Source organism: Leptodactylus fuscus, chromosome 1 (genome assembly GCF_031893055.1).
Source record: "Leptodactylus fuscus isolate aLepFus1 chromosome 1, aLepFus1.hap2, whole genome shotgun sequence".
In the NCBI taxonomy this organism is placed as follows: Eukaryota; Metazoa; Chordata; class Amphibia; order Anura; family Leptodactylidae; genus Leptodactylus; species Leptodactylus fuscus.
The window spans coordinates 221,077,748-221,094,196 of record NC_134265.1 but is presented as its reverse complement, the minus strand read 5'-3'; the positions used below and the strand labels follow the sequence as shown (position 1 = coordinate 221,094,196).

Sequence of the window (16,449 nt, the reverse complement as noted above, 5' to 3'; positions counted from 1 at the left end):
AATAAATAAAAGTTCTAAATCACCTCCTTTCCCTAGAATATATATAAAAGCAGAAAATCATATGTCAAACACATACACATTAGGTGTGCCTGTGTCCGAAAATGCCCGGTCTACTAATAGTTTTCCTGTACGGTGAACATCAAAATCACAAGCTAAACCGACGGGTTTTTTTTTTCAATATAAGGTGATCTAAGCAATAGATATTCCCCAAAATGGTATAACTAAAAAGTACATCTGGCCCCGCAAAAAAAAAACAAAAAACAACACTATGCGTCCCCGTACAGCTGCAGGGTCACCTGTCAATGTGGCCTTGCAGCTGTTGCAAAACTACAACTCCCATATATTAAATATTTTACTTCAAAAAATGTTTTCCCTATTTTCCTCCTCTAAAACCTAGGTGCGTCTTATAGTCCGAAAAATACGGTAGCCCATTTAACATACAGGAAGTTGTGCTTTAGATACACTGACCTTGTCCCCTTCAGTGGTTCGGACACTCAGTGCATTAGGAACCAGTAAAGCTGTGTTTGCTTTTTTAACAATAATCACTGAACTAACAGGAATCAAGACCTGTACAAAAAAAATTAAAATAAATAAGAGTATGAGCTTTTAAATAAACATAAAATGAAAATAGAGTTCAGAAATTAAAGGAGATGTATGTGAATTAAGACTCAATAAAAAATAAATACTATTTGTACTTCAGACTCCTATGCACCACATGCATCTTATTTTGCTTTTATTTATAGTGGTCAGTTTTGTTTTTTTTAAATGTAGATTGCGAGCCCCATATAGGGATCGCAATGTACTTTTTTTTTTTTTTCCCCCTATCGATATGTCTTTGTAGAACGGGAGGAAATCCACACAAGCACGGGGAGAATATACAAACTGCTTGCAGATGTTGTTCCTGGTGGGATATTTGAACCCAGGACTCCAGCCCTGCAAGGCTACAGTGCTAACCACTGAGCCACCATGTTACACCCCCCCCCCCCCCCCCCGCCAAGTTAGTTTTATCATATGTATGGAGATACAAATACTGCTACTTCATAGACTAGTTATTTATAGAATACAGGAAACCGTGAAAACACATTAAAAATTATTAAAAGCACATAACTTAGTAGAGGGATATGCTTTCTGACCTCAACAATGCATAAATGGAATAAACAAAAGATACAAATCCTGTGAATTTAAACACTAAGGCCCCGTTCCCACGGAGTATCGCACCGCTAATTCTGTCACGTAAACATGTGTCAGAGTGACCGCTTCAAAACAGAATCCCATTGACTTCAATGGGTTCCATTTAACACGCGTAACACATTGAAAGCAATGGGTTAAAAAGCCTCCCATTGATTTCAGTGTGTAGCGCGCGAAAGACAGAACCCATTGAAGCCAATGGGATTCTGTTTTGAAGCGTTCACTCAGATGTGTTTACGTGTCAGAATGAGAGGTGCGTTAATTTGTGGGAACGGGGCCTTAGGCAGGGTTCACACCACTGCTGGATTCACCTTATGAAAGTGTCAGTTTAAAAAAAAAAAAAACACTTATAAACAGACTAACTATTAGCATCAGTTTTTTTTTTTATACTGTCTATTTTTTGCTGCTTATGTTTTCTGAGCATGCACAGAAAATAAACGGACAGTAACTGATGGCTAAACAGTTACTATCCGTTATATGTCTGTTGCCCATAGACCTAAATGTTTAAAAAAAAAAAAAAAAAAAAAAAAATGGACACTTGCTGTCCGTTTTTTCAAATGGACAGAAAATGTCCTGCATGTAGGATTTTTTTGTCCACTTGAAAAAAAAACGGACATGGTTGTAAACGGACACAAGATAAAATCCCATTGAAATGAATGAAAATTGCAAACGGACCAGCCAGTGTCAGTTGCTAAAATCTTGTACGGACAATAGCCACAGATACTGCTGAGCGGACACCAACGGTAGTGTGAACGCCCCCCTTAAGTCTCATGGAGAAGTTTTTATCCACAATTGCAAAAAACAAAATTGCAGATAAAAGTATGGTCTCATTTCTATGGGCCCAGACTCACGACTGCAATTTTTATGGTTGTGTGTTCATGCCATATTCAAGGACTGTAAATTATCAAGCATGACCTATTATTGGACGCATTTGTGACACAAACCAGTGTAGGGAATCATACAAGATACGTGACCGCGGACAACATATTGATGCAACACAGTTGTGTTTTTTTTTTGGGGGGGGGGGGGTTTACAGCTTGCGGACAGTAAATTCAATATAGTCATGTGCAGGAAGTATTAAGCAACAGCACAGAGTTGTATTTACTATGTAATACAAAGTGCACCAGTCTCTCTGACGCCCTAGTCTACTTAAAGAGTCTGCTAATTGTAAAACACACAATGCTTCTGCCATCTGCGCTATGATAATGGCATACAACAGAATGGGCGCTTAGTAGGACAGAGATTGCAAAACTCACAGCTTTCAGGAAACCCTGTGGGCATTACCATTGTCATATAAGTATTTAATTGTAAACAGCAGTTTGGTGCTTACTATATTTATACTTTGGATAAAGCCGTAAGTTTTCAAAATGTAGCATGTAATAATGGAAACTAATGGTAATATTGTTTGCAAAAGACAACCAGTGAACTTGTGACAAACAATTTATTAACAAATACAAATATTTAGATTCAAGCTACTAAATGTTAAATGTGTAGAAGAGACACATTTCTTTATTTAACTGACTTCACAACTAGACAGCATTACAATAGAACTACAAATTGAGACAAGCTAAAAGCACCAGAAACACATTTATTGTCATAAAATTATGCATTCAAACGATCTTTGCACTATAGAAACCCACCTTTATTTCCTTGCGAAGCATACTGCAAAAAAATCCTAAGTAGTTGGAGGAAATATATAGCCGGCCTTGGTACAAGACCTCTCTTTGGAGAGCACATGTAAAACCTATAGATAGACAGCATAGAATTATTTTACTGTAACTTGAATGGGTAAGACAGTCAAAATAATCTTGATGGAACAGTCTCATATAATGAGGATTACCGAATTGGCATCGATTTCTACAATAAAATAGCTTTACAATATGCAAAGGAAACACTCTGCTGAAACATCTTCACATGGGAGAATGCACCCTTCAACCCTCAGTGACTGCTTAGAGAGTTCCTGTGCAGAAAAGACAATATATCATTCTAAATATCCCACCAACTGAATGGTCCTCGGATTAGATAGCCTACAGTATCAGATTTTTAGTAATACACTAGTATCTGAGCAAATGATTAAGATTTTATTTTTCATTTACAAATCAATAATAGTATGCAAGGTTTGTGCTTTTTTTACACTAGAAAACCGATGTAGAATAATAATCTCCCCATTGTCTCAAAAGAGTGCAAAATCTATAATAAATGCCTGTTTTTAGACACTCCGGTCATTATGTGGTTAACAAGTAAAAAAGATAAAGGAGCACATAAGAAAAAAAAAGTATGGCAGACTTACTATCCTTTAAGTCTTCATCTTCTGAAACTTCACGGAATATCTTGTGGAATGTAAGATTATGTTTCGGTAGCTGAAATAGTCAAAGTAAAAGAATTTAAAAAAAAATTATATATATATATGCATATATATTCAGTTAGGGCAGGTTCACACCTGTGCCCGTGTCAGTTTTAGGAAATCCAGCTGGGTTTCCGTCTTCTGCCCCAAGAAACTGGACCGGGGACGGAAACCCAGTTTTGTACCTGTCTGTGGCAAAACAGGTTTATTTTTGTTTTTTTTTAAACCAGGCACAAAGTCCTGCATGTCCGATTTTGTGTCCGGTTAAAAAAAACCTGTTTCGCCGTGGACAGGTACGCTCACTTTTCAAACCCATTCACTTGAATGGGTTTGAAAACTGACTGCCGGGTTTCCGTCCCCTGTCCAGTTTCTCCCAGCTGGATTGGCTAAAGTGCACACGGGCGCAGATGTGAACCCTCCCTTAAGGACAGTATGACACTGAAAGGCAGGGACTTCCAGGCTCATAGATAACTATTATGCTAGGAGTCCCTCTACTGGCACACTGTTAAGATGGCTAAATCTGGCCAACACACAGACTGAGTTTCACAAATGAAACTGAGTCATATGAATGTGGGGTAAACTTAAATTTCTTCTGTCATCTCTGTCCATCTCAAGACAGATATAGCAAAGATTTTAGTTTAGGGAAGAAGGCTGGCAAGAGAAAAAAAAAAAAAAAAAAAAAAGCATTTTTTTTTCCCCGATAACCTTTTCATCTTCTTTAAGAAGTTTCAATGTGGCACAAATTTCTGGCATGGAAGTCAACCAATAGATGGTATAAACCTTGACTAGCCTGTGTACAAATGTACCAGATTTATCATCCAGCACCAGCCATTGCGTACAAGATAATTTTAAAACTTCTAGTCTAAGTTTAAACAATCCAAAAATTAGACAGGATTTACATATCTGCCCCTTTGGATATCTACAAGAGAGAAAAGTATAGATTAATTTTTTTTCCCCAACATATATCCTTACATTGCTAGTGATAGAACGGCGTCTGTCTACTGAAGGGTCAATATCTGTTGTCCTCAGAGATGAAGGCTGGTCATAGGTTTTTGATCTGAAAGAAAAGGTAATGTGACAAATAAATAAAGTGTGGAGTAGAGAATAGAGCTCATAGAAGGAGAGTATAAAGATGAATTAGAGCAGTGCTCATTTAATTTCTGCATTGTTAAAAAATGCACTAATATTGTTAACTTAAATTTGTGCCTTAGAGTCCCTGACACTTGTTGTCTGGCATGTCAAAGGTCTTATGAACACCTTATGAACATGCTTTATTTGACATTTGTATTACACAGGTCCTGGATATGCATTACAATAGATTTATGTATATCTCCAGATAAAATATTGTGGCATCAAAATACTTTCAGAAATCCCAGTAGCACTGAAATCGCAGCATGTCAATTATACCTAGAGAAACGCAGGAGGTTTCCCCATAGGTATAATTGAAACAGAAAGTCCGCAAAGGAAACCTCTACGGACTTTCTATCTAAAGCACTGCTGCGCCGCAGTTTTTCACACAGCGCTTTTTTGCTGCAGGGCGCCATGTGGGGCTTTAGTATTGAAAACAGCATCTGCATTAATGAAACAAAATAAACTGCAACATTCTCCAATCAGATGTCATATCGAAATTAGTTCTCTCCAGGAGATAATACAAACTTAGTTCTGTGTTGAAAAGTGTATCATACATAATGTGGGTCAAGTATTGCCCACTATATGACAGGCTTGTACTGTATACCTATACCAACTGATAAAAATGTGTTCCAGTGGTGCTAGTTATACAAAGCTTGCAAATGTTTTGTGGCCCTTCAAGATTTAGTAACACTGTGTTTTTATAAGTCGCAGCAAGTCAATTATACCTACGGAAACGCTGGCTCTTTCCGTTTAAACATACGGTAATAGAAGCAGAAAGAGTTTTCCCTCTGTGGACTTTCTGTGAAAAACTCTGCAAAAAAAACTGCAATGTATTTCTGTTGAGATCTTTTCTGCACTGTTTTTAGGCTGAGGTTTGCTGTGTGGGACCTTAGCATGAGGCTGGGACCCCACATAATGTAAAAGTTGCAATTTGGCCACGGCATTTTACAGTACTTGTAAAATGGGTGGGATTCTGGTTAATCCCATCCACACATTGCAGGAAAAAAAAAACCCATAGGAGACGAGCTACAAAAGAGACAAAAAAAAAAAAAAAAAAAAAGCAGGAAAAAAAAAAAAAAAAGACAGACATGAGTCGCACGCAACTGAGTCTGGGTTTCGTTGTGTGAATATAACCTAATGCACAGCCAAACCATATTATGTTTTTCTGTCTGCAAGCAAGTTCAATTTGGGAGTTACGTAAAACTAGTTCAGAATGAGCGCGTAAAAACCAGCTCCCATTGACTTGAATAGGTGTCGACACACGAGCGTTACTCATAGAAATCAATGGGAGGCTTTTTTCCCCTATTGCTTTAAATGTGATACGCGCATATCACATTGAAAGCAATAGGGAAAAAAGCCTCCCATTGATTTTAATGGGTAGTGCTCGTATGCTGGCACCCATTCAAGTCAATGGGAGCTGGTTTTTATGCGCTCATTCTGAACGTGTATTACGTTCAGAATGAGCGGAGCGTAACTCCGTGTGAAGGCTCCCTAAATAAGCCTGGATTTACACAAAAGTTCTGGAAACCTGTTTGAACCTGAGGGGTGCAGTTTTCACAGATCCCTCATTTACTTGGGTGCATTGGGGGAATCCTTGAAAATGGACAAAAATAGAACCTACTTTTAAAACAGACTGTCAAAAAAAAAAAAAAAAATCAGTTATGTGAATAGCCCCATTCATAAAAGTGGATTTAAAAAAAAAAAGAAAAAAAAATAGCCATCACACGGAAGACATGATGTGCTTGTGAATGTAGGCTAACAGACAAAGCAAAGACATCTTTTTGCATCAACTGTCTGTTGGTAAGTCACACGTTTTCTCTGTCATTTCATGTGGGGTGGGTCTGTAGCCAGAAAGAATAGACAAAACCTGTCCTAAAGCAACAAAGGTCATTCTGCGTCACATGATGACATCCATGTGCTGCCTGTGCCTCCACTGTCCATTCATTGAGGACAGGGAGCATGGGCTGAAAAACGGAAAGGAAGAGGACCTGTCCTAAGTTTTGCTCCCGGCCCCCTACATTGTGCTGTGAATATACACAGTTGTGTGTATGGGACCATAAATATGAATGGGTCAGTGTGCTAGCCGTGAAAAACAGCACACTTGACTGCACACGGTCATGTGCGCTGCGTTCACACTGAGTTTTTTGGTCAGGAAACTGACTCACATTCCTCCTCCTAAAAACGCCTCACCACAGGACTGTATGGTGTGGCGTTTTTTTGGAGGAGGAATTTGAACCAGTTTCCTGACCAAAAAACTCCATGTGAACGCAGTATTTGCCAGCACATTCACAAGGATCCCTCTCCAGCTGTATTTATGACTTTAGGCATTGCTGACAGTAAAGCGTTCTACAATTTGAAGCTTACTAGCCAACTACAGATAAACAAAAAATGCATAATATGTTATTACTATATATTTTATATGGTCAGTTTAAACATTACTTTTTTCTCTTTTTACATGCTCACACCTGATTAAGTTTCCAACCTTCTCTGCTTTCTCACCACCATCCACCTGGAGAGGTTCCTCAAGGCTGAATGACTTTATGTCTGCAAGTTTTTTTTTGCCCTTTTTTATTTTCACCGTGCTCAACGAAGAATCTGGAGAAATACTAAACATAACATGAAGAAGTTAATGTAGAATGTAGCAGGAAAATCTTAAACTATACACACATGCACAAATGACAGTCAAAACATGGAAAGTTTCTTAAAAAAACAAAACAAAAACGGCAATAACATTTTGAGAAAAAGAGCGAACTAAGAATGGGTTCTGATCACCAGGCGTGGTGTTCTTTATTGAGAACCAATAGATTTTGTTTCCACCGTGGTATTACTTAATAGCCAAATAGGGCCACCAATGAAAGGAGCAGAAAAAGTCTTCATAATAGTGAGCTATATGAAATACTGTGTTTATGGTGTGGACTGGTCTATGGTATCATCAAGTCATTAGTAATAATAGGGGCAGCACAGATCTGTCACTCAGTGTGCAAGTGTCACTTTTGTTACAGGTCTGTGTGAAGTGTTGCTCAAAATGTAGCACAATATGTACAGACTAAACAACACTATAGAACTGTGAGTTTAGTTACCATGATATGAGTGGCATGTTATGCAGTATGATAAAAGAACACACATGAATGTCACTCGAGTTCCTACAACCGCTGATGTCACACTTATACGATATTATACAAGCTATTGATACGGTTCCTCTATGCTCCAAGTTTCTATAAGGCAAGCGATTACTGGGATTTGTCTGATACATTAAACAGATAGAATGACAGAGGATGGCAAAGACGATAAATCCTCCACATATGGATTAGGCAGACATGTGGCGGTACTCAGGGCACTTTCCCCATCTATAGTGAAATGCTGTGACGGCAGTACCAATTAACCTGTTGGTATAAGGGTCCATTCACACTGAGTAACGCGAGGCGTTTTTTGGGCTTATTTTTATGGCCGCAAAAAGACCTTTCCATTGAGTTCTATAGTAAAATACGCCTGTATTTTTATGTCCGTAATTTTACGTCCGTTATTTTACGGACGTAAAAATACAGGCGTATTTTACTATAGAACTCAATGGAAACGTCTTTTTGCGGCCGTAAAAATAAGCACAAAAAATGCCTCGCCTTACTCTGTGTGAATGGACCCTAAGAATTGTCAAGTGCGAGTGGCTAAAATTTATCACCAAAACTTCTTGTTGTATGTCAGACATCAAAACCTGTACCCATGTGGGAGTGAGTTCATCTGGACCTATACAGGATGACATCAGAAAGCACAAGAATCAGAGGGACTGCTATAAGGAAAACCGAATTCCTATATACTCTATATGGCTGTCTATTAGATCATCCAGCACTATGTACATATGCCATTACTCAATCCAGCTATTGGACAACTATTTCCTGTTCCTTTATAGAATCCAGTACACTGGGCAAAGTAAGATAGATAGCACACACAAGCCATAAACCTTAGAAGAGGCGGGAGACTGGTACATACAGAAGATAATGTAATATTACTATTAATAATAATCCCTTTCCTGCCTGTCAGCCATTGCAGTTACATGGCACAAGCTGCTCACAACGTGTACACATAAGCCAGTCATCTACTTAGTCCCTATACCTGCCACTCCAGAGCTTCCCTCATACCTTATCGGCAACGTGGCACTCTCCCGACCAGCCCGGCCGATCAGCTTCATACTTGGTACAGTGGGAAGATCTTCCTAAGCGGACCTTCAAACTTTAGCAAGTGTGTGTGCTATGGCAGGAGCCCGGCATATTCCCACACAGGATGCTTGTGTCCCATATGACAAGACGAGCGTCCCTCCCCCTCAGCTCACACCGGCAGTCACGCCCTCACACACCACACTGACGCTATGGAGGGCCGTCCCTGTCATACACATACACGCACTGTACAGGAAGCCGGGGATGGGTCGCTGCCAGCCAGGCCCTTCGTTATTGTGGGTGTAGGCTGTACCAGCTGGAATGTCATATGACTACATTCAGTCAGCAATGAGTAAAATACGAGAAAGTGAAATCAGGTGGAAGTGTTGTTGGTGAGCTTTATCATTCCTGCCTAATTCGCTGAGGAGAGTGATGTCCAGCCAGTCATGGTCATAGACAAAATGCTCTAAACCAGGGGTATAACTAGCAAAGAAGGGGGCCCCTAAAATTCTCTCAGACACCTTCCCTCCAACCTATGGCCTCTTCCAACAGGAACCCAACACAATCCTTTCCGAAACATTCCTTATCCCCAGACTAACCACAATGTTTTGAGACATGTTGGGCCAGTCTTCATAGTCTAGGAGTCAGTGATTGCAGATTAAAAAAAAAAAAAAAAGTCACAATTTTTTGTGCAAAATGTTGACACTAGAGATAAACAAGTAGTATTCGATCGAATACCTCGCTGGCATAGGAATGCGTGTAATCGGCCGAACACCAAGTACAAGGCATAATAAATCGGTCCCATTCACCCCACAAGTCAACAAAATGCTTTCGAGGAAAAAAAAAATTTAAGAAATCACATTGAATATGAGAAAAATACATTTCCTGAGAGTAAACTCACACACATTTGTTTATTCATTTGTAATAAATTATTATTTAATAATTTGTTTATAAACTGATCAGGCAAATTGTAACGTCTATATCTAATACAGTGTTACCTGTATGTGTAGAACTGAATATATAGTTTGTCCTCAGGGGTGAACATGATAGTCAATGTAGAGTTTAGTTGAAGAACCTGACTGCATGACAGGTTTTCTCTGGTTTAGACCAGCCTGACATCCCTGGTTAAAAGAGACCTATAAACAGAAGCAACTGTCCTGAGACACCAGCTCAGGGCAAACCCATAATCCCTCCTTATCTGTCCTGAGCTGAGGGCAAGGAAACCCTGAATGCTCATGTCAGTGTAGGCATACTAACAGTTAGGATTGTAGTAAGGCTATAGTCACATAGTGATTCCTCAAAGACTTGCATTTATTCAGTGATAACACAGTTTACACAGTCCGCCAAAAAATGAACATGAAAATACCCCGTAGAAACTCCTTGTTATGAAAATGGCCATGTGACTAACCTTTTTCACGTTCATGTGATAAAAGGCTTTGAGTATTTAGTAGGAGGGAAAGCCTCTCATTGATTTCAATGTGTTCCGCGCAGACATAGAACCCATTGAAGTCAATGGGAGTCTTTTTTTCAGAGCTGATTCTTACGCGAGTTATCGTGCCAGAATCAGCGCCACTTTACTCCGGGTGAACGGACCCTAAGTCTAAGGACCCAAGGGGCAAACTGCAGTCAAAGAACGCTGCGGGAAAAACATCAGAAACTAATCACAGTTTTTCCTACAGTGTTTCCGTAGATATAATTGATATGCTGTGATTTACAAAAATGCAACGTTTTTTGAATTTTTCGCCACGGCATTAACACTATGTGGGGCACATACCTAATAGTACTCTCCCATCCTCCTGTAAGGAGTTGTTTGCTTCTCTGTGCTGTATTCAGTTGGCGATGTATCAGTACTAGGATGGAAGTAGCAATATAAGTTTCAAACCCAGCAGCTCCATCCCCACCCCTAGCTTCCTCCTGTTCGCTGCTAGACTTTGATATCCCCATGCGGTATTTCATTCTGTGGGACAGGGCAATGCGAGCAGGAGTCAATGTATGTCTTGACAAAGAGGGTTAAAGCTAAAAAACCTGCTCAAAACAAGAACAGAATTTTGGAAAGCTAAATTTAATTTCTAAGGTGAAAAATTTCTGTTAGGGTGCAGTCACACTACGTTTCCTGAAGCTTATTCTGAACGTAAAACACGTTCAGAATAAGCGGCGTATAAAGCAGCTCCATTCATTTCTATGGGAGCCGGCATACGAGCACTCCCCATAGAAATGAATGGGCTGCTTCTTTCACTGCGAGCAGTCCCATTGAAGTGAATGGGAAGTGCCGGCGTGTACGGTAAGCTCTGCTCATGGCGAGCCGTATACGCTGGCACTTCCCATTCACTTCAATGGGACTGCTCGCAGTGAAAGAAGCAGCCCATTCATTTCTATGGGGAGCGCTCGTATGCCGGCTCCCATAGAAATGAATGGAGCTGCTTTATACGCCGCTTATTCTGAACGTGTTTTACGTTCAGAATAAGCTTCAGGAAACGTAGTGTGAATGCACCCTTAGTCTACTCCAAAATGTGTTGTTTCTTTTTTTTTCTATGAGAGTTGTGCTAAGTTACAGATGGTTTGCTGTCTGTGGTTGAAAAACAAATGAACTTTTTCTAGGTTTCATTTCCTATACTTTCTATGAGTCTGGGTCCATGAAAAATGGATGACACACAGAGGTGAAATTTAGACATTTCTTTTTTTTTCAATAATATGAATACATATGTGAATTCAGTGCACTATCAGCTTTCCTGTTCTGTGCCCCCCCTCAAGAGCTATCGGTGCCGTTACCGTAGCTCTTCAGTGTCAGAAGGGCGTTTCTGACAGTCAGTCAGGAACGCCCTTCCTCATTCCTTACCGCCCAGCCATGATGCTCAGCGGTGAGGAATGTCCCCAGTACTATCAAGAGCGTACTGTGTAAGCGGCCACAAGAAAATGGCCGCAGGCATGCGCAGTCGGCTCTGCCCGATGACAGAGCCGACTGTGCATGCTGCCATCTAAAGCCAGAAGAAGCCATCGGAACAACACGTGGCGGAGAGGGTGTTCCAGAGGAAGAAGAGGCCGTCACTGGAGAGTTTTCTCACAGCACTGGGGACATCCCCAGTGCTGTTTATGAGCTGGGGATTGCCCCCAGTGCTGCGAGAGAACTCATTTGCATACAGATGAAAACTGGGATATCTACGGAACGGCATCGTGGAGAAGACATCTAAAGGTAGGAGAAGAATAGCCTTTCTTAAGGCTATTCCTACGTGTTAGGGAGAAAAAAAATCAGTTTTAATGATTGAATCCCTTTAAATACTGACCAGCTAGTCTACTAGTAATGACCATGCTTTGTTCTAAAGCCTCCTGCATAAGACCCTGCGCAGTATACCCTCTCTCTCTTCCCCATGCTATCCTGACGTATACCACAGCTGTTTCTCTGAGTCCAAGCCCAGGGGGGTTAGTATTCTGATTGGTCGCTCAGTGGCCTGGAAATTCCGAGCTGCAATGTCGGATAACTCGGGCAGGTTCCTGTTTGTTAAGGGGGAGCTGGCCGGCACCTTGTTTACCTTTGCTAATCTCTACCTCCCTAACTCTGACCAGGTTGGCACTCTCGACCGCATCTTGGACAAATTGTCGGACTTTTCTGAAGGTACTCTCTTGGTGGGTGGGAACTTTAACCTTGCCTTGGACCCGTCTATTGATGTCTCCAGGGGTGTGTCGTACATGCCTGCCCGAGTGCTTTGTCGGCTTCGCAGGCTCCTCCACTCCCACCAACTGATTGAGGCTTGGCGCACGGTTCACCCGGATGTTAGGGATTATTCTTTTTACTCCCATCCCCGTGACGTCTACTCCAGGTTGGACTATTTCTTTGTTAGACACTCTGATGTTCCCTTGCTACGTGGTTCGACGATAGATCCTATTACCTTCTCTGATCATGCTATGATCCACGTTGTACTTTCATACCCCACCACGAGACCTCGGTCCTGGCAGTGGCGCCTCAATGAGTCGCTCCTTCAGGATACTCTGACCTCGCTGGCAGTCTCCTCGGCTCTTGACCTGTATTTTTGAGAGAATGACACGGCCAACGTATCCCCAGTCATGCTCTGGGCGGCCCACAAATGTGTTATTCGGGGGGGTGCTAGTCCAGCATGGAGTGTGTATGAAGAAGGAGAGGTCTCGCGAACTTGCTACCTTGATAGCTGACGTAGTCTCCCTGGAGCAGACTCATAAGCGCTCGCATGTGGCGGATGCTTGTTCTGCCCTTCTCCAGGCCCGCAGGAAACTGCGCGAGCGTCTTGACATTAGGACTAGATGTCTCTTGGCTAGGGGTCGCCGTAATTTTTATGAGTTTGGGAACAAGTGCAGTAAGACATTGGCTAGGTCCCTTCGTGAGCAGCGCTCCCGTAATTTTGTCCCCCTTATTTCTGGGCCTGCGGGTACACGTCTTACAGATCCAAACCGTATCACGGAGGAATTTGCTAGCTTTTACCGCCGATTGTATAATCTTTCTCCTGCTTCCGCGTCTCCTCCAGATTCTTCTTTCCTCCCCATGATTAAACAGTACCTTAAAGACTCGGGTCTGCCCCGTCTCTCTATTGGAGCCCTGTCCTCGCTTGAGGATCCTATTTCAGGAGAAGAGGTTGCACAGGCCCTTGCATCCATGCAACCTAGTAAGGCCCCTGGCCCGGACGGCCTTCCGGCTTCGTACTATAAAAAATTTTTGCCTCTGCTTCTGGGCCCCCTTGAAGCGTGCCCTTAACTCTATTTCTGGGGGTTCCCTCCTTCCTCAAGATATGACCAGAGCTCACATTGCTGTGATACATAAGGAGGGTAAAGATCCGGCTCTGTGTTCCAGTTATAGACCCATCTCCCTTCTTAATGTTGACTTAAAATTTTTTTCCAAGGTCCTGGCTACGCGCTTGGCCCCTCTCCTTCTTGACCTAGTGGACTCCGACCAGGTTGGTTTCAGTCCTTCCCGGGAGGCTAGAGATAATACTGTAAAGGTTATTAATGCTATACATTTTGCCCACTCCCACGACCTCCCGCTCTTTCTTCTCTCCACCGATGTGGAGAAGGCATTTGACCGGGTAGGATGGCCCTTCCTCTTTGCGGTTCTGGACCATGTTGGCCTTGGCCCGGTCATGAAGTCTTGGATCTCTTCCCTGTATTCTAACCCCTCGGCGTCCACTAGGGTCAATGGGATCCTGTCCTCTCCTTTCCCGATAGGTAATGGTACGCGTCGGGGTTGTCCCCTCTCTCCCCTAATTTTTGTTCTCACTCTTGAACCCCTCCTTAGGAAGCTTAGGGCCAACACTGCTTTACTGGGCCTGGAGATGGGAAGGAATCACCTTAAAATAGCGGCCTATGCCGACGACCTTTTGTTTTTCCTACATGATCCAGCCACTTCCCTTCCTGCTCTGATGTCCAAATTGGACGAGTTTCACCGCCTCACTAACTTTAAAATTAACTACCAGAAGTCTGAGGCGCTCGACGTCTCACTGACATCGGGGCTTCGGTCTTCTCTGGCCCTCGCCTTCCCCTTCCGTTGGTCCCGTTCTGCCATTAAGTACCTTGGTGTTTGGATACCTGGCGATCTGAGTGAACTTTTTGCTAAAAACTACCTTCCTCTTCTCAGAACTGTCCGACTAGATTTGAAAAGATGGTCTAGGGGCACCTATACCTGGTTTGGCCGCTGCGCCATTTATAAGATGAATGTAATGCCTAGATTTCTCTACCTGCTACAGACTCTACCGGTTCATATCCCTCCTAGTTTCTTCAGATTACTCTACGCTGATCTTGTCCGTTTTGTCTGGCAGGGTAAGCGCGTCAGGTTGGCCTGCTCTGTCTTGACCCTCCCGAAGCGGTGGGGTGGCCTGGGCCTCCCTGACCCTCGCCGCTATTATAAGGCCGCCCTCTTACAAAGAGTGCTGGACTGGTGCCGCCACTCCCCCTTCAAGCAGTGGATCTCTCTGGAGGGCTTCTTTTCGAGTCTTCCACTCCACTTGCTTCCCTGGCTGGACTCAATCGCTCCTCCTTCTGTTTACTCCCATCCTACTATTGGCCCCACCCTTAAGATGTGCAGGTCACTTTTTCGGAAGGACTGCCTCTCCTCCTCTCCGTCGCCTCTCTTCCCTGTTTTAGGTAACCCAGCCTTTCCAGCTGGGCTCTCCCGGGGTCCGTTCCAATCCTGGTTTGATGCTGGTATGCAGAGGGCCCTCCACTTCCGGTCTGATGGTTCATGGCGCTCTCTCGGGGACCTGCATACTGCACGAGACCTTCCACCCCTTGGCCCTTGGAGGGGGTTACAACTTTCCCACTTCCTTTCCTCTTTGCCTGATCCTGGTGCCTTTGAGAAGGCTTGTATCGGCTCTGGTCTCCTGCGCCACTCTCTCTCAGAATTCTACACTTTGTTGGTTTCCCCTCCTCCGGACCACAGGCCCCCTTTTCTAACCAGATGGGAGGCTGATCTACACCTCTCTTTCTCGGATGCGGACTGTGCTAGGATCTTGGAGCTCGCCCACAAGAGCTCTGTGGCTTGTAAGTTTCAAGAGGCGGGCTACAAGATTCTGACCAGATGGTACCATGTTCCGTCTCTGCTGCATAAGTTCTTCCCTTCTACCTCTCCACTCTGCTGGCGCTGTGCTCCTTCATATCTTCTGGAATTGCCCGGTTCTGAGAGACTTCTGGGATGGTGTCCATCGTCTGACGTCCCAGATCTTTCAGACTACCCTTCCTAACACCCCGGCCTGTTTCCTTCTACACCTTTCCAATATCCCCCGCCGAGCCTACCAGTCGTCGGCGATTCGGCATTTGATTAATGCTGCCAGGGCCTGTATCCCAGCCCTTTGGAAATCCCCCAACCCTCCGTCTCTTCGCCAATGGCTCTGTAAGGTGGAGGACATCCAGTCCATGGAGGACCTCACGGCGTCTCTACGAGACAAGTATGAGGCCTTCCTGAGAGCCTGGACTCCGTGGATCTTGTTCCAGGGGTCTCAGCTGTACAGGGACATTATGGGCCGGACTTGAGGACCGGCTTTTGGTCTGGACCCGGCCCCTCCCCCCCCCTAACCCCCCCCCCCCCTCTCTCTCCTTTTCTCTTCTCTTCTTTCTCGCCCCCCTCTCCCCTTTGTTCCCCTCGTTCCTTCTTTGCTTCCTCTTCCCTCTGGTATTCTTGAGTGGTAAGGGTGCCTCTCCTAGTTTGTTGGTTGTTGAGAGGTCTTACCTCCGTATCTTGTGTCTTATTTTGGGTCCTTGTTGTTATTACGGGCCCTCTTTGTTCTGTTACTCATCTGATTGATACTCCAGATTGTATCTTTCTCTGTTTATTTATGTTTATAAATAAAGAATTTATAAAAAAAAAAAAAAAAAAGACCCTGCGCAGTATTTGGGTCAGTAAAAATATTACGGATGACACACGTGATGACCCAAACATTGAATTGAATAAGTCGCAAATACGGACAGCTATATATGTCAGCTCTTCACTGTAGCCTAAAAACACAGCTGCAAAAACTACGGTTGTCTGAATGTAACTAATGTAACTAGTGTGATCGCGAATGTGGATCCACAATTGTGGATCAACAGTACGGTCGTGTGAAGGAGGCCTAACGCCAGGTTCACACCTGCGTTCATGTCTCCGTTCTATGGTTTCCGTCTTCTGCCATGCAGAAGACGGAAACC

At 43.1% G+C, this 16,449-nt stretch overlaps 1 protein-coding gene across 2 annotated transcripts in view; it reads right to left on the bottom strand.

Annotated features, from left to right (window-relative positions):
• The window catches only part of LOC142215558 (GRAM domain-containing protein 2A-like), a 62,043-nt gene that overhangs the window by 13,146 nt on the left and 32,448 nt on the right, over positions 1-16,449 (bottom strand). Inside the window, exons 1-6 of one of the 2 annotated variants that reach the window (XM_075283706.1) lie at positions 8,797-9,044; positions 7,129-7,269; positions 4,505-4,589; positions 3,479-3,548; positions 2,829-2,932; positions 469-567 (exon numbers count right to left, since the gene is read on the bottom strand). In XM_075283706.1, coding sequence (XP_075139807.1) covers positions 469-567; positions 2,829-2,932; positions 3,479-3,548; positions 4,505-4,589; positions 7,129-7,269; positions 8,797-8,846 — 549 coding nt within the window. In that variant the 5' untranslated portion in view covers positions 8,847-9,044. Of the gene's footprint in view, positions 1-468; positions 568-2,828; positions 2,933-3,478; positions 3,549-4,504; positions 4,590-7,128; positions 7,270-8,796; positions 9,045-16,449 lie in introns of those variants that run through there. The other variant, XM_075283705.1, reaches the window with a different exon arrangement.